Genomic DNA, 19,668 nt, shown 5'->3' on the forward strand with positions numbered 1-19,668 from the left:
TGATCATTAATAATTATAAAAAAATATGGATACCTAGGTGAAAGAGCATGTTTCATGATTTTGACTGGTGGGATAATAAGCTGTAATGTTTCTTAAAAACTCATCAAGAGTTTTTATTACAGCAGTTTCTTAAAAACTCGTAAAGTGTTTTGCAATCATTTGCATATTTTGTACATGTTGTCCATATAACATTTTAGTGCAAAATTCAATAGATAACTTACATTCTACTAATGATGTTCAGTCTCACTGAATTCTGTAAAACAAGTGGTATATTTGTTTGTTTGTGCAAATTTAATTTGACCTACAGTACTCCATCAGTCAGTCAAACAGTCATTACAGTATGGAACATAAACGTAAGATTTTGATGAGGCCTGCATACAATGGATGACAAAAACAAACCTCTGAACATGTAACTGTCACTTCTACTATTATGCAGAATGTGTTTATTCAATTGAAACTCTTTTCAAATAACACTGTATTTCTCCTCGTCACTTTGCTGCTTATTAATTTTCCTTGTTTATTTGCCCTTTCAGCTATTTACATTCCCTCTAAACTCATTTTCTACTTACTGTGGTATTTTTTAAAACACTCAATGTAAAGAGATGCATTGCACTTCTCACAGGCATAGGTGGCGCGTTTATCACAAAAACAACATCTCAGGAACCCATTCCCTGTGTTTATTGGCCAGTGAGAGCGTTGGTCATGTCATGTCATGTCATCTTCCAAACCGCTTATCCTATATAGGGTCGCGGGGAGTTGCTGGAGCCTATCCCAGCCGTCAATGGGCGAAGGCAGACTACACCCCGAACAGGTCGCCAGCCAGTCGCAGGGCACACATAGACACTGTCACTGAGCGGGAATCAATCCCACGCTGCCCGCACACAACTCAGGCGTGTGTACCACTACACTATCAGCGGACATGAGAGCGTTGGTCATATCTTCAAATCAAAACAAATAAAATTGTATTTATATAGAACTTTTTATACATGAAAATGCAACACAAAGTGCTGTACAAAAAAACATCAAATATAGACCCACTCCCTCCTTCCCTCCATCCCTCTCTCGCAATATACTAGGAATAATTATAAGGCCAGTGTCAACTCTCAGGAGGCAGACGGTGACTGGCAGCGGGCAAGCAATCAGGCAAGCATAGATCTTTATTTACCTGAACGCCTAAAAAGGTGTGCCCAAAGTAAAACTGAAGCTGTACTTGAACCATTTGGAGTATCAGCATAGTTTTAATCTATTTTTGAAGATAACACTTTGAATTTTTCTGAATCTTTTTAAGTGCTATTGGCACTGAATTATTGAAGTTTAAATACATAAAAGAAGGCGGGTTTTATGTCCGCCAATTTTTTTTCTTTTCCAAAAATCTGCCTGGAAAATTTTGTATTAGGTGGTGGACTAAAATAACACAACAGGATTACAGCTCAAAGGCTCCTCCAGTTCTATTTCAAATTTGACAATGATATGACAGAAAATATACTACATCCAGAAATAAAACAAACGCAGAAAAATCAAAGAAGGTGACGCAATATGACTTGCGCTCTGACGCACAGCCCTGATGTCGCTGGGCTTTGAAAGTGTGTGTTACGCGAGTTACGCACGCTGGTTGTTTTTGTTGAAAACAGTTTTCATGTTTTTTTTTAAGAATTTCATTGGCCGTTGAATGCATCAATCACCAGCTTAGAAAGTTTGGTTGTGACTGCAAACATAACTGACGAATCATCCATATGCAGGGGTGGTACTATTTATGCATGGAATATGTTCATTGGCTGTTGTTGAACTCCGACATGGGAAACATCAGTTTATTGGATCAAGTAAGCAATCAATCAAAGGTCCAGCCTATGTTTTGAAAGCTCGTGTTGCTAAATCCGTAACTCAATCTACGATGGAAAATATGTACCGTATTTTCCGGATTATAAACCGCAACTTTTTTCCTAGTTTTTGAGCCATGCGGTTTATAATCTGGTGCGGCTATTCTGTGGATTTTTATTCCACCGCTCGGGGCGCTCTAACCGGAATGACAGTACAATTCAATGCAATACATTTTCCATTAACTGGATGTGACTGCAGGTGGAGGAGTTCAACAGGCGAGGGCGCTATGCACTAGGTTATTACATTAGGTGCTGTAATGCTTTGATTTTATGTTTTCCTAGAGGTCCGTGAAGTGCACATGAATGTGATTGGCTGATGTTACGTCTGTTCTGTTGTTTCGATGTGAAATGCTATTGTTGATTTAGCACGTCGTGTTTAAGATTGACTGACTTTATTAACATAAAACAAGACAGGTGCATATCGTTGCTGTCCTGTGAAAAACACTTATCTCCAATTTTGGAAACTTTTTTAATTTTCACTTTAATGCGATTTCTGTCACGCGGAAACATGATTCAGGTAAAAATAACAAAATGAAAAAAAATGGAGATAAGTGTTTTCACATGACAGCGACGATATGTAGAATGTAGTAGAACAATAGATGGTGGAGTCTGGTGGACATTAGCTGACAAACTGGAGAGGCACTTGGCAGTGGAATGAAGATAAGTACTGTTTATTTTCTCTTGGTTCTCTTCCGTTTTAATCAGCAACTTTGCTGCAGTGTTAAAAGGCACTGTTAGAAAAGAATATGCTCAGGTACATACATGTACATTCACAGTTCATAATCGTTCTGTAAATGCAGTAAATATAAAAGTTTTCAACATAGATAAGTGTGGCTTGTATAAAGGTGCGGCTAATTTAAGTTTTTTTCCAAAATGTTCTAAAAATAGAGTGTGTGCGGTTTATAGCCCGGAAATTACGGTACATATGTAATATGTATATGTATCTGATAGCAACCTGTAACAGTTGCAGCAGCAAATAATGTGGTTTTATGGATGTCAGGCTTGTTGTGGACGAACTATATTACTGGAATACTTTTACTGGACCCTTGTCGACATAATATGATCATTGATGATGGATTATGAAATTGTCTCGGACATTTGAGGATGAAATGGTGAGTTGCACATTTTTTGTGTGTTAGCGATTGTTTTGACTTAAATGCTCGCCGAGCCTGCAGATATGATTGTATCTTATAATGTTTGGTATCGTTCGAATCTGCGGAAACTCAGTTTTCTAACTATATATAACATACCCAGGAATGCTTTGAAGTTGTTCAGTATGTAGTGAATGTCCCGTGTGCACCACCCGTGGGTGGATGGAATGGCAACGGGTTTTTAATCCTTTTGATATGTTGAAGTGGTTATTAGTAGGGATGTCCACATATATTTTGGTGCCAATTGATGACTGTTTTTGGACGTTATAAGCAATGAAAGTACAATGATTTCCAATGGAGAGTTTGTAATCGGTTCCTCCAGTGATTCCGACCGAACAAGGATAGAATGGTAGGGGGCGCGGCCATTCTCCTCATTAACAAGAGGCGTTATTCATGGAGTCACTTCTTTCCTAATTTCTCCCAAATTTATTGATCAAATAGAAAATGACAACTCTTTTCATTTTCCTGATCAAAAATATATAGAATAAAATTGTTAGTGAAAACATGGCCATCCCGACCCAACCAATCCCTTTAAGATGATGAAAAACAATCTTAATTGCATTTTTAATATGAGGAATAAAACTGCGCTCAGTCAAAAATGACGCCCAGGTTCTTGACACATTGTGAGGGTTTAAAATCTTGTAGTATTGGTAAAAGTTTCTCTCTCTGACCTTCAGAGCCGATAACTAAAACCTCAGTTTTGTCCTGATTGAGCTGTAAGAAATTCTCTGCCATCCATGACTTAATATCAAAAATACAATTGAAAAGGGTATCAATAGGTCCTGTGTCATCAGGAGACATGGCAATGCGCAGATGTGTGTCATCAGCGTAGCTGTGGAAGCTGATGCTGCCTCTCCTGATGACGTCCCCAAGGGGAAGCATATAAAGATTAAAAAGTATTGGGACTAAGTCCGCTGATAGTGTAGTGGTACACACGCCCGAGTTGTGTGCGGGCAGCGTGGGATCGATTCCCGCTCAGTGACAGTGTCTATGTGTGCCCTGCGACTGGCTGGCGACCAGTCCGGGGTGTAGTCTGCCTTCGCCCGTTGACGGCTGGGATAGGCTCCAGCAACTCCCCGCGACCCTGTATAGGATAAGCGGTTTGGAAAATGACATGACATGACAGTATTGGGACTAAAATTGAACCTTGGAGAACCCCACATTTAATTTCATTGGTTTTGGAGGAACATGTATCCAAACTTACAAAGAAACATATGTCTGCAAGATAGGCATAAAACCAGTAAAAAGCAGTACCAGAGATGCCCACCAGGTTTTTACATCCATTTCACAAAATGTGGTGCTCTACTTTATCAAAAGCAGCGTGTAGGTCCAGTAGCACCAAGACTATGAGTTTTTCACATCTGCAATATATCTGAGATCAATAAAAATCCTTAAAGCAACACTGTGTCATGTCAGTTTTTATTGATTATGGCGGCGCCATGTGGACAGAAGCGGTAGTGTTTTGACAAAAGTCAACCACATTTCCCACGTGCGCCAGCGCGCAGTGTCCTGAAATCCTGAGCTCTCACTGGCCTGCAAGTTGGACTGAAATACATTTCTATTTCCAGTGGCTGTGGGAAAGGTGAATAGCGACGTGGTAATGAATCTAATTTTATTTAAACAATACTTTTGTTTTTTGTTTGTTTTGGGGCTTCTGCCATGACCCCAATAATAGCGCGTAGACGTTCGAATCTACTTCCGTCCTTATAGCGAAAGGAGGAAGTGAGTATGCCGTAAAGCAATTCAGGACATTTGTATTTTTGTTGTGTGCCAGGGTTGCCCCCATCCTCCTCAAAGTTGCTTAGTGCCAGTAAAACGATACAGACCCCCCCAGGGCAAGATAGAAGTCCCATTCAACTACTTGTAAGTCAATGTTTCATCAAAAGAGTTGTAAGTTTAAGCGATGGAGAGATAGGTATACAACGGAATTTTGTTACTTCTTGCCGTTTGCCCAAGTTTGATCGTGTGCCTTTTTTGCCCGCCACCTTTCGTCGCAATCACTTCTATTTTTCCTTACATGTATTTCTGGTTGTTATAGTTATCACCCATCCATCCATCCATTATCTGTACCGCTTCTCCTCACAAGGGTCGCGGGGCGTGCTGGAGCCTATCCCAGCTATCTTTGGGCAATAGGCGGGGGACACCCTGAACTGGTTGCCAGCCAATCGCAGGGCACACAGAGACAAACATCCGCACTCACAATCACACCTAGGGGCAATTTAGAGTATCCAATCAACTAACCATGCATGTTTTTGGAATGTGGGAGGAAACCGGAGTGCCCGGAGAAAACCCACGCAGGCACGGGGAGAACATGCAAACTCCACACAGGGAGGCCGGAGCCGGGATCGAACCCACGACCTCTGAACTGTGAGGCGGACGTGCTAACCAGTCGACCACGGTGCCGCCTTATAGTTATCATATTTGTGTGTATTCTTGTGTATAGTCTACATTTGTCATGTCATGTCATGTCATCTTCCAAACCGCTTATCCTATATAGGGTCGCGGGGAGTTGCTGGAGCCTATCCCAGCCGTCAATGGGCGAAGGCAGACTACACCCCGAACTGGTCGCCAGCCAGTCGCAGGGCACACATAGACACTGTCACTGAGCGGGAATCGATCCCACGCTGCCCGCACACAACTCAGGCGTGTGTACCACTACACTATCAGCGGACCAGTCTACATTTGTTTGTTCTGTTATTTGTCTTAATCTGCGTGGTTTAGCTTGAGTTCATAAATTTGTCTGTGTCTTTTCGTGTGTAGTTAGGACTTCATTGTGTTTACAAGTATCATTCTTTCTTCTTTGTTCCCTAAAGGCTGAGTTCCTTTGTTATTTCTATTTGCTATGCTTGCTCTATTTATTTTCAGTTTGTATTTTTCCTCTTTCAGTTCCTTTCAGCGTCTACTTCCCATTGTACTCCTGTACGCCTGTCCATCTTGGTTTATTTGTCTTCACAGTTTATTGTATTTTCACAACCACTTTTTCTGATGTAGTTTTTTGTTGTTGTATTTGACTTTGCTCATGCTGCAGTGCTCCCTTGGTTAAGTAAAATCATTGTTTATTTGCTCATATTTGTGTTGGTTCTGCTTTGGGGTTCATATTTTTTGTACACACAATTGTCACCCTGTTCTCATCTGTGTTTGATCTGCCTATCCATTACCTGTGTGTTAGCCCCTGGGATCAAACAGAGGAGCAGGTGACAAGATGCCATTGAGCAATTGCAGGATATTAATACAGATTGCGATTAAAAAAGAGAAAAAGAAAACAACCCATAATCCACCCATCAGCAGGCTTCTGCAGAATCCGCAAGACACATGAAAGGTTATGAAATGGTAGTTAACTGCTTCAGCTAATTTAGCAAGGCATTGAACTCCTTGAAACAGTAAATACCCCTCGTGGGTTCCAGGTTTGCAGGTTCCAGGTTATATATCCATCCATCCATCCATCCATTATCTGTACCGCTTCTCCTCACAAGGGTCGCGGGGCGTGCTGGAGCCTATTCCAGCTGTCTTTGGGCAGTAGGCGGGTGACACCCTGAACTGGTATCACACCTAGGGTCAATTTAGAGAGTCCAATCAACTTACCATGCATGTTTTTGGAATGTGGGAGGAAACCGGAGTACCCAGAGAAAACCCACGCAGGCACGGGGAGAACATGCAAACTTCACACAGGGAGGCCGGAGCCGGGATCGAACCCACGACCTCTGAACTGTGAGGCGGACGTGCTAACCAGTCGACCACCGTGCCGCCCCAGGTTATATATATATATATATATATATATATATATATATATATATATATATATATACATATATAACTACAAATAACAACTATAAATAACTACAATGCAAACTTTAACAGTATAAAAAATTAAAATACTTCTACTACAAGAACTGTTTCAGAACAAAAGTCAAGAGAGTCAAACCCAAAAAAAGCAGCAATGTAACGAAAATACAAATAACAATGTCAACACGACAACTAAAATACCTTCCATTGCACAATATTTTGAAAATAAAATCAAAAAGTGCAAATAGTGTAAACAATACAATATAAATACCTTTAACACTATTAAAAATAAAATACTTCTACTACACCAATCATTGCTCATTTTTTTGGGCTGAAAAGCCTCTGCCAGAGTACATTGTCTCTGTGTCCGTGGGGGTGTTCAGGCTTGGGGATCTCCCCCCTCCTCCTCCTTCTCCCTCAACTTTTTCGCTTGCAGCTCGTTGCTCTCTTTTCATATGTTTGTGTAAATTCGTGGTGTTACCATAGTAGCGGAGCACTTTATTACACAATTCACACTTGGCACTGTCCTTTTCTGTTGTTGTAAAAAAAAGTCCACACCGCGCTCTGCTTCTTGTTTGGCTCTGCCTTTGATTTAGGTTTCCGGCTGCTCTCTCACTCTCCAGGGAGGGGCTAAAAGTGTGCCTGAGTCACTCACTCAGGCAGAGACTCAGCGAGTAGCAGAAGGAGCTGGGCGAGAGGGGGGGAGCGTCGCTTTGAGCGAAGTATCGATCCCAGGACAATAGTATCTATCCAATCCAAGTACTTGCTTAGTATCGATAATATCGATATTTGGATCGATTTGCCCACCCCTAGTGTTAACCACAAAAATTGTTGATTGAAAAATGTAGCCTCGAAACTATTTCGGAATCATTTTATTTTATTTTTGTGTGTCCACATGAACATTTATTGCGGCGTACACTTCCAGCAACACTCTTCATTAATCCGAAGTCAGCTAAGCAGTTGTCTGGGTTTGGTCATGTGACATTTGCAGAGCTGGGCACTTGACCCTTTTTTGTCGGCTGCGACCCTCCACCCATGACCCTTGGGTACCCTTCCGGCCACGACCCTCCGACCATATTCATAAACATTATCGGCCCCCGCCGCGCTCCGCCCCCCGACCCAAAAAAAAAAAAGCGTCCATGATTGACGTCACCGCGGGAGGGATGCTAACGGTAGCGGCGTTTTAAAGATAATTAGCTGGCTAATTTACAATTCAAACCCGCTGTGGACACGCTTCAAATGCGCCAGTAGTACTTACCCAACTGCGTGTGCTTACTTGCATTGCGAGCCCGGGGTTGGATTTGTCGTATTGTATGTATAATTATTTGGGTCCAACAGATGGCCAGAAGTCACACTCAACAAGTTACTTATTTTCCACACTTCCCCTCCTTCACACTTCCGGCCTTCAAAATAAAAGCATACCAGCAAAGCACTATACACAGCAGGTTTGCTACGGCGTATTTCCGGAAGTAGGCAAGACGAGACAGAAGAAGTGCATGAACCCCACGTTGATGTGCCGGCGTCATCCTTGAGTGCTGTGCACAGCTTGACTATACTCGTGGACACAAGTTGTTTTGAAACAGTTACGTTCCAAGTCGGGGGGGCATCGCTTCAAAAAGACAGCGACAACAATGCGTGCTTGCTACAACCATAAAGGGACCGAGATGACTAGACAATTACTTTAATTTTATTGCGAAAACGATCTGGAAGGTGGCGGCTAAGGGGAACGTGGGTGAGTAGCTTATTTTTACACATACGCCGCTGACAAACTAGTTTGCTTTGCAGCAGCAACGAGCTGCGTGGTGCATTCTCTCCTCTGCGTGGGAAACTGTATGTCATCGCAACATGTGACATAATGGACCGATCAGAGCAGCAACAATTCTTGATGTGTGCGTGGCATGTGTTGCAGACCCTTCACCAACAGCACAATGAGTCTGTCATGTGAATCAATGCGGCAGTTATCGCTCTCGCCGTTGCGGGAGTAGAAAGAAGCCTAAAAAGAAGCCTTTCACAGAGTAGGCTGAGATGAAATTTGGCCGCCTCGCAAACACGTCACACGCATGAGGGCCGATTAGTGGGTCGGGCTAAAATCCGCTTCCGGCCATGCTTAGTCCAGCCCTTTTTCAAAATTTGTCAGCCCCTGCCCCAAAAATGGGCATCCGGCCGGGCCGGAGGGTCCGACCGGTTCAGCCCAGGGACGGACTGCCCAGCTCCAGACATTTGCAATGTGAGCTTGAGGGCAGTTGTTACTTAAATTCCCGTCGACATCTGATAAAAATTAAAATGGTGGCCCCCTGAGATGGATGAAAAGTGAATCTAACTGTTTAATTCTTATTCCACAAATACAATATTAATCAGAATGCAGCTTTTAGACTTGCGCAGGCACACCCATCATATTCTTGCTTTTAGTTCCTCTTTAACTAAAATTGCTTGTCTGTAGAATGTGGAACTGAGTAGGTCTCAGGAGGTGAGCTGCTCTAAGTAAAAATACCTGTCTCAACTTTCGAGTGGTCAGTCCTCTCAGTCACCTTCTCCTGGCTGATGAGGTAATCAATGATCCGCACACCAATAGGCGGCTCTGTGTGGTTCCATTCCATGATGAGCAATGAGCTACTTGGCTCATAAGTGTAAGACAGTTTCAGCCTGGAAACAAGAGTAAAAAACATGAGCATGACTTCCATTTCCACACACAGTAGCTCCAGAAAAGAACAACTAGTGAAACCCGACAGAAATGATACACTATTCCAGTATAGATGGAGGATCAGATATGAAGTTAAGAACAACATTCACTAGAGGTTATATTTTCCCATGATGCCTGGCTATGGTGTTTTTTTAAGACCAAAAAGTCATATGTATCCTGTAGTTAGTGGGAATCTGGAGTGGTTTGTGTTCACATCTGAAGCGAACAACACCCAGTCCATTCGGAAGCGCACTCAAAAAGAAACCAAACCACCTTAAAAAGTTTGATCCACACCTGGATTTTGTGTGTATGGACACCTGCATTAAAGGTCTGGATCAGCGTGGGAAATTAAGCCTGGTCCATTTAAAGTGGAGTAAACAGTGCAGGTGTGAATATACCCCTGGAGAGTGCTCCTGAAGCTTTGTATTAGTTACTCTAATTTTTTTTCACAGCTCCCAACTGACTCGGAGTGGGTTACATTAGCTCATTTGAACGTTTTGTTGTGTTCTGGTCAAATTTGACCATTTGAAAAGTTTTATCTCTGAATATTGTAGTTAATTTGTTTGGATTGACCTAAGATTCCATGAATTTCTCCACAATGAGAATTTGAACAAACAAGAAAATAACAATGATTTGCATTGAAGTTTGTGAGGTTTATTCTGCTATTGTAGACTCCTAAGCATGTGTCAGGTCAAAAATGACCAGCCATTAGAAATGAATGAGTGAGACAACAATTCAATTGACAAAATAATACTTGCTTATTATTTTATTGTAATGTATTTAATTTCAACTAAGCACCTTTTAAATGATAAACTATTAGAGCTGGGCATTTTATAAAAAATTCCTGGTCCATTTATCGCCTTCCGCCTGAGGCCAGGGTACTCTTCCGCCGTCCGTCCATCCGCCTTTTTGTCTGGCCGGAACAAATAGTAAGTCTGCCAAGCATTTTAAACGGGCTTCTGTTAGCGTTTCCGTCTACCAACTCGACAAACTACAACAAGCACCCCCCCCATCCCCCGAGCGATATTTGAAATGGACTGTGCAATGGGAGCCTCACCGTGGATTGGAAGCCTCACCACAGCCGGACTAAATGCATCTCCTTTTGGGACCCAGAAGCCTCGGCTGCAGCCAATGAGAAACGGAAGCCTCGCCACAGGCATTGAAGCTTCACCACGAAATTTGATGATTACATAGATGGTAAAATGGGCTTAGTCCATTTATTTTTTGAAGGTTCGTGTCAATCGTTTATCGCCTACAAAATGGTCGTCCGTTATTGGCGTATTTATACTGCATTTATATATATATATATATATATATATATATTACACACACACACACACATATATATATACATATATATATATATATATATATATATATACACACACACACACACACACACAGTGGTACCTCTACTTACGAAATTAACTGGTTCTGGAAGAAATTTCTGAAGTAGAAAATTTTGAATTTTGTAAGTAGAGACGTGTTTTCCATGTAATTGCCATAATCCGTTCCAAGCCCCCCAATATTCAGACATAAATGTTTTATAAAGCATAAAAATGCATGAAAACATGTAACAAATACATGTTACAATTAGATTATTGCACAATAAATTAGAGTTGTGCATAATGTAAAAAAAAAAACTAAGAATAGAGTAAGGAATAAAAATGATCGTCGTTTACCTTTAAATTGCTGTCCTCATCGCTTTTTACCCTCTTTGGTTCATGTTCTCTCTCAGAAGTGGTTTTTGCCTGGCGTTTTGTAAACAACTGATTTAAAAATGTGGCGACTGTCGATACATTACGGTCATATTCTTTGGCGAGATCAAAAACAAACGCATCCCCCTTTCATACTTTTCTATTATCTCTTGCTTTGTTTATATGGATCAAAAACGATTTTCTCTTTTTTTCTTTTCCTCGTTTCTAATTCACGTAAAACTGTCGGAAGACCTCATGGCTCAAGCCCCGAATGACGAGGATGCTGCATCTATCTATCTATTTACCTATCTATCCACATACATAGAGACATACGGAAGAGGTCCCTCTTGAAGATGCTAGGCTAGCCAATGGCAGAGCGGCTATGAGTATGTTGCGTTCACGAAACTCCGGAGCTGCGAGTAGCAGCCCATACTGCGAGTATCACCCCATACTTTTACCTTTCTTATATTGAAATTTCTTTCGTAACTAGAGGCAATATTTTCCTGTTGAGGTGTACCACTGTGTGTGTGTGTGTATATATATATATATATATATATATATATATATATATATATATATATATATATATATATATATATATATATATATATATATATATATACACTGTATACAGTCATTCATGCCTTTGTTACATCTCGACTAGATTACAGCAATGTACTTTATTTTGGAGTCAGCCAGTCCTCCCTCAAACGTCTCCAGTTGGTCCAAAATGCTGCTGCCCGCCTACTTAATGGAGCTCGGAAGATCGAGCACATAACACCAATTCTGGCCTCCCTTCACTGGCTCCCAGTGCATTTCAGGGTCCAATTTAAGATTCTCCTATTTGTCTTTAAATCATTAAATGGCCTTGCCCCGGCGTACCTCTCCGAGCTCCTCCACTCCTACGCACCTTCCTCAGGTCTACGCAGCCTCAGGTCTGCGGACCAGGCGCTGCTCGAGGTGCCGAGGACCAAGCAGAGCCTCAGAGGGGATCGAACCTTTTCTGTTGCTGGTCCTTCCCTCTGGAATGACCTCCCTTTGGTTGTTAGGCAAGCCCTCTCTCTGTCCATTTTTAAAATCCAGTTGAAGACACATTTCTTTTCTCTGGCTTTTGATCAGACCTGAAATTTTCGGCTCTTTTCCGGTGTCAATTGCATATAGTGTTTTATGTCAATTTATTGTCTTTATTTATTTATATTTTTATTCATATTTTATGTCTTATTTATATCTATATTTATTAATACATGTATCACAGCCTTTTATTGTTTTTGTTCTATTTATTGTATTGTTTGTAAAGTGCTTTGTTGCAGCTCTAGCTGTTATGAAATGCACTATATAAATAAAATTGTATAGTATTGTATATATATATATATATATATATATATATATATATATATATATATATATATATATATATATATATATATATATATATATACACACACACACACACACACACACACACAGTGGTACCTCTACTTACGAACGTCTCTTCATACAAAATGTTCAAGTTACAAAACACCTCAACAGGAAAATATTGCCTCTAGTTACGAAAGAAATTTCAGGATACGAAAGGTAAAAGTATGGGGTGATACTCGCAGTATGGGCTGCTACTCGCAGCTCCGGAGTTTCGTGAACGAAACGCACTCATAGCTGCTCTGCCATTGGCTAGTTACGAAAGTTTCGAGTAACAAAAGGGGTCATGGAGAAAATTACATTTGTAACTTGAGGTACCGCAGTACAATACTTTCTTAAGGCTTTGTTCACAGTTCATTAGCTGGTAGAAGCATGGCAGTTCCATATATAATAGAAAATATGAGATGAAATAAAGGAATTGGCCTCCCTTTTCCAATACTATTGGTAGGGAGGGAATCCATCCATCCATCCATCCATCCATTATCCATACCGCTTTATCCTCACAAGGGTTGTGGGGGTGCTGGAGCCTATCCCAGCTGTCTTCGGGCAGTAGGCGGGGTTCACACTGAACTGGTTACCAGCCAATCGCAGGGCACAAAGAGACAAACAAACATTCACACCTAGGGGCAATTTAGAGTGTCCAATTAACCTACCATGCATGTTTTGGAATGTGGGAGGAAACCGGAGTACCCGGAGAAAACCCACACAGGCACGGGGAGAACATGCAAACGCCACACAGAAAGGCCGGAGCCGGAATCAAACGCACGACCTCTGCACTGTGAGGTGGACGTGCTAACCAGTCGACCACTGTGCCGCCCAGGGAGGAAATGTCGTTTGCATTTTTACGTAGAATATATATACGTACGTAAACATATACAGTACAGTATATGAATAGATTCACCACGTCAAAACAAAAATTTACATGGTAATTTAATAGTAGTTTGACTTGTAGTATTAGTATTATTTGTACAATACGCCAAGGTTGCATACATTGGTTGTGGAAGAGGTGCACATGTTGGGAGTCCATCGGCGCCAAAGGCACTGGAATCACACCGACACCAGTCATCAATCACGTCACCCCTCCCTGAGCACCACAACATGCTCATCATTGCCTCTTGAAGAGCCTGTGAAAATGCAGAGAAAATTAGGACAGTAACAATTGTGTAAACAGAAGGATTGTTAAAAAACTGAATATTGTTTCGGGGCTCTGATTGGACAATGCTGTTAGTCAAGAGGCCTATTAGATCGCTTGTTGTTCGCATGTCTGATTCCCACCTAATTTGCGCATGCGCTCTGTTGCTTTCCTCTCTTTTTCTTTCTGCAATGAGTCCCTCCATGAGTGAGTGGCTAGTTCTGTCCGGGAGAGTTGTGTGTGAATCTGAAGTGAGTGTCCATTATCAAATAATTTGTTTGAGTGTACACTAGTTATGTGATCTTAAGTTTATGCTGTGTTTTGATGAACGGTTGTTTACTTTGTTTGCTACGAAGAGTTCAATTAAAAAAAAATAATACAATAACAAATCTAAAGATATTGTTGGGGATTAAATATATTATCTAAGTAATACACTTTGCGAGATGCAAGGTTATATGAAGATGAGATACAGATACATTTCTAAATGGCATCATTTTTAATTTTGATACAGCAGACAGTCAGACACATTTTTTTCAAGTATTTCAGCAGTCACGTGCTAATTAGCCATCCGACTTGTAATGCTATTTTTACATGTTCCTGTGTGACACAGCAGCCTTGTTTTGCCCGGAACCTAACGTGCTGTGGGATTCAAGTCCTACTAAACTTTCTCATGGTCTATCATGGAAACTGTGAAGGACTGGCGGGGTAAGGAGCTGCTCAGTCAGACGGTTCGGCCTGCACTTCATTTCATATCCTACCAACAAAAAGACTACCGTGCAAAAAAAAAAAAAAAAAAAAATGTTTCCAATTGAAAAGGAGTGGGAAAAAGAACAACTTATTTTATCCCCTCCCTCTCATTTTTACCTGTATATGCACAACAAAAACATGTAACAGCAAACTAAGGTCCTAAACAATGCTTAAGCAAATATTTTACAGTGGATGTAACAATAGTTCATAAATTTGTAATTGCAATGATAAAATGTTATTTCACGGTGGTGCAACCATAAGAAACAGTTAACTTGATAAATTACCAGCAATCAAAAGGATACTGAGAAATACCAACAATAGGCTATTATAGGTAAAAGACAATGGACTATCAATGGTAACGAAACAAATTTCTGGAATTTAAATAATAAATTTAATTTAATAAAAAAAATACTATGCAATTCATGTTCGAAGTTTCACCACTTTTGTTGGTGAAATAGTCAAGATATGCAGACTTGGAGAATCCTTGTTTAATTAAGCTATTATGTACATATAATTTGACTCATTATGATGACTACATGTAGCAAACTCATTAATCCAAATTTATTCTGCATAAATAAAAGATTCCGGTTTAGAATCTCAACTCAGATGTTTGTTACCAAACACCGCAGTACTCTCTTACTATTTAATCTGCTTTTTGAATTCAGTTGCAATGTTCATTCATTGTCCATACCGCTTATCATCACAAGGGTCGCGGGCGTGCTGGAGCGTATCCCAGCTGTCGTTGGGCAGTAGGCGGGGGACACCCTGAATTGGTTGCCAGCCAATCGCAGGGCACACAGAGACAACCATCCGCACTCACAATCACACCTAGGGGCAATTTAGACAGTCCAATCAACTTACCATGCATGTTTTTGGAATGTGGGAGAAAACCGGAGTACCCGGAGGAAACCCACGCAGGCACGGGGAGAACATGCAAACTCCACACAGGGAGGCCGGAACCGGGATCGAACCCGCGACCTCTGAACTGTGAGGCGGACGTGCTAACCAGTCGACCACCGTGCCGCCCCAGTTGCAATGTTTTTTATGCAATGTTGAGTTGTTTATTCATTCTAAAACCAAAAAACAGATTTTTTTTTAATTGTCACTTGAAACATGCGGTCTAAATCCAGCATTCAATATCAAATACATACTAAGGAATTTTCAGAGCTACCCATGAAAGATTCATGATGAAGATGTGGCCCTCTGTGTCATGTGTGGCGCAAGAATTGGACCCAAAAGCAGTTCCGAGACAAAAATGGCTTGGTAAAAATCTTAAAGTGCAAAACTTCAGAGTAAAACAGAGCAGGGCATGGAAGGTAAAACATTCTGACGTGTAAGTGAGTAACCCAAGCTTACAGAAGCTGACAGCATACAGAAAACACCCTTTGTGACCAAATACAGGACAAAGCGACTGACAACGTCAAGGAATCAAAGACCCAAACCCAGCCACATTATCATAACAGTACCCTCCTCAAGGGGCATCACCTGGTGCCTTTCCCGGCTTGTGAGGGAACTCACGGTAGAAGTCCCGGAGAAGGGAGGTGTGGTTGAGGGACCTAGGGGTACAGGAACGTTCCTCGGGACCGTAACCCTCCTAGTCTACTAAATACTGAAAACCCCGACCACGGCGCCGTGCATCCAAAATCTTGTGTACCGTGTATGCGGGGTGACTGTCAATGTCCAGTGGCGGAGGAGGGGGCTCGGAAGGAGGACTGAGGGGGCAAGAGGAGACCGGCTTCGGAGGGAAACATGAAAAGTGGGGTGGACTTGGAAGGAGGCAGGGAGCTTTAGGCGGACGGCGGATGGGGAAATGACCCTCTCAATTTGAAAAGGCCCAATGAACCTGGGGGCTAGCTTAAGGGAATCAGTCTGGAGGGGAAGGTCACGGGCAGATAGCCAAACCTTTTGACCCGGGCGATAGTCCGGGGCAGGAGACCGATGTCTATTGGCCCGTTGACGGATGCGCTAGGCTGTGCGTGACAGGGCAGCTCTTGAATGTCCCAGATGGCATGACAGCGATTTAGGTGGGCACGGACAGAGGAAACAGCGACTCCTTGCTCCGGGAAAGGGAATAGTAAGGGCTGATAGACATAAGCGACCATGAATGGAGACATGCCCGTGGAAGATGAAGTCATTGTGGGAATACTTTACCCATGGAAGGTGTAAGCTCCAGAATGCTGGGTGGCGGGCCAAGACAAATCCAGGTCCTGATTGACTCTCTCGGCCTGTCCATTGGTCTGTGGATGATAACCTGAAGACAGGCTAAAAGTGGATGCCCCCAAAGCACTACAGAAAGCTTGCCTGGGATGTGAACTGAGGACCCCGGTCAGAAACAATGTCAATGGGGATGCCATGAACCTTGTGTTCTGTTAGTCCCAGAAATGGGATCTTAGCTCCCTCCAGCCAATGTTTAGACTCTTGAAGCACAGCCAACACAGCCAACACAGCCAACAATTCACGGTTACCAACATCATAGTTTCTCTGTACAGGGGACAATTTGCGTGAAAAGAACGCACAGAGTTTTGATCTCTGGAACTTCTCTGGGAGAGGACGGCCCCAACTCCAAAGTTATAAGCATCCACATCGACGATGAACTGGAGAGAAGGATCAGGATGGATGAGGGCTGGGCCAGAGGTGAAAGGGTTTGAGACTATGGAGGCAGCATCAGCTTTGGGGTTCCATGAGAATGGAGAGGCTGTTGAGGTGAGTTGGGTGAGGGGTGCGGCGACCTTGCTGTAGTCACGGATGAAGCTCCTGTAGAAGTTCGCAAACCACAGGAACTGCTGGAGCTGTTTGCGCAAAGAAGGCACTTTCCAATTTGCCACTGCCTCAATCTCGTCGGGATTTTGGCCTAACCTGACCCTGGTCGAGAATGTAGCCAAGAAAACTCACATTTTTCTGCTTTGATAAAGAGTTTGTTTTCATTCAAGGAGGTGCTGCAGAACTAATCTAACATGCTGGACATGTCCTTCTGGGGCTCGAGAGAAAATCAAAATGTCATCGAGATAAACATACACAAACTGGTTAAGCATGCCTCAAAGAATGTCATAAATGAGTGCTTGAAACACGGCTGGCGCATTAGTGAAACTAAAAGGCATCACCAAATATTCAAAGTGGCCAAGGGCGGTCTTAAAGACTGTTTTCCACTCGTCTCCTTCCTGGATTTGCACTAAATGACAATCATTGCGAAAATCTAGTTTGGTGAAAATGGTGGCTTGATTGAGAGGCTTAAAGGAGGGGTCGATGAGGGGAGCGGATACCTATTCCTATTCTTAATGGTGATTTCATCTAGTTTTTTAAAGTCAATGCATAGTCAAAAGACAAGATGCTAGTCTTGTCTTTTTTTATTGTCCACAAAGAAAAATCCAGTCCCAAGAGGGGTGGAGCAGGGATGGATAATACCAGCAGCCAAAGAGTCACTAATTCTCCATGGCCTCCCTCTCAGGGCATGACAGGTTGTAAAGTGAGAGAGAGTGAAACAGTTGGGTTCCTGGTGAAAAGACACTGCAGCAGTTGGTGAGTCGATCGTTCCCTGATTGGAGGTGTGTGGCTGGACTGGAGTAGGTGATGAAGTCCGTGGTTGTGTCAACTGAATGGCCATTGAGTAGACGGTCGCGGAAAGGTTCTGAATAGAGTCCAAAACCTCTCTCAGGAGGTGCTCGTGTCTGAGGAGCAGTGTCCCCTGTAACCTCACGGCTTGGTGGATTGTATCATACATGACTGGTCAGAATGTATGGAGCAGGAATTGGACCCAAAAGTAGAGAGGAGATAAAAATGGCTAAGTAAAAATCTTTATATGCAAAAATTCAGAGTAAAACAGAGCAAGGCATGGAAGTGAGTAACTCAAGCTTACATACAGAAGACACTTTTTGTGACCAAATAAATGACAAAGTGACTAGCAACATCAAGGATTCAAAGACCCAAACCCAGTCACAGTATCATAACACTGTTTCTATTCAATAAAAACATCTTTTATTCAGTCATTCTTCCACCTGCAAAACACCAACAACCTCCAGTTCACCTTTGTCAGTACCATTTGCTGCATCTATTCTGTCACCCCAGGAGGATACACCACACCATATTGACATTTACTTTAGCTTGAGTATTGACCTACAATATTGATGTGGTCAAATAGGTCGGAACACAAAATCACAGCATGGTGCGATGTTAGTAGAGTAAGCCCTGACACTCAAGAAGGACATTTTTATAACACATTTTTGAATGAGGTTTTGTGAGCTGTCCATCAGTCGGGCGGAATGCCCACCACTGAAAAATACACAAAATCATTGGAAGACCTGCATGTAGAATTCATGTCGTGTCCTTTCACACAGGACCTTGAAATGCCCAAAAAGCCACAAGGTTTGCTCAAGCCTTTTGTCTCTCACAGATCAGGTTGTAATTTTGAAAAGAAATCCACTGTATTTGCTGTTATAATGTGTTTTCAACACAAATGAGAAGTACCTCAGCCTCAGATCTTCCTTTTCTACAGCTGTTAAACTTAACAACCACCATGCCCTATAACCAGGGTCCGACATTAACAGTGGCACAATGGCCTGGGGACTGAAATGGCCTTAGGAGGAGCTTGATTCTGTGTCTGGCGAACCATCAAACCATTTTCCATTTCTACAAGTTTCAATATGACAGTATGCTTCTGCAGTAAAACAGAATTTATTTCAAGGCTTTTAACCAGGAGTGCCAATAATTATGGAGGGCATATATATATATATATATATATATATATATATATATATTTATAAAACCGCAGGACCACGGGTACACAAAAACTTTGTTTTGGTTTTTAGTAAACATCAGTTTGCTGACTAATGCTTCCATAATCCGTAGTAGATGCTACAAAAGCGTACCACAACAGGACATGCACGCGGCGTTCCATCAGACACACCTGTGTATACTAACTAGCTACGAGATTGACATCATTTTAAGTTATTTTGTAAAATGTGCCTGGACCTTCGGACGCGCTCACTCGGGTTAAGTCATGACACCATTACCCACAATTCATCACGGAGGACCCAGATTTCCGCTACTGAGCATGTGCATTGCAGACAGGCATGACATGACAGAGCGGCTATAGTTAACATGGCGTTGTGAGTCGATTCTTTCATTTTTTTACATCGATGCATGTTTTAAGCATTTATTTCGATTTTATATTGATTTTCGATAAATCATT

General features: G+C 42.0%; 1 protein-coding gene across 8 annotated transcripts in view; it reads right to left on the reverse strand.

The window, feature by feature from the left end:
- astn1 (astrotactin 1) overlaps positions 1 to 19,668 on the reverse strand; it is a 454,796-nt gene that overhangs the window by 43,471 nt on the left and 391,657 nt on the right. For all 8 annotated transcript variants that reach the window (XM_086042243.1, XM_086042247.1, XM_086042246.1 and 5 more), the window contains 2 exons: positions 13,595 to 13,728; positions 9,303 to 9,454 (listed from right to left, as the gene is read on the reverse strand). In XM_086042243.1, coding sequence (XP_085898369.1) covers positions 9,303 to 9,454; positions 13,595 to 13,728 — 286 coding nt within the window. The remainder of the gene's footprint in view (positions 1 to 9,302; positions 9,455 to 13,594; positions 13,729 to 19,668) is intronic.

Source organism: Filicampus tigris, chromosome 10, assembly GCF_054856515.1.
Source record: "Filicampus tigris isolate MCC_2025a chromosome 10, RoL_Ftig_1.0, whole genome shotgun sequence".
Lineage (NCBI taxonomy): Eukaryota > Metazoa > Chordata > Actinopteri > Syngnathiformes > Syngnathidae > Filicampus > Filicampus tigris.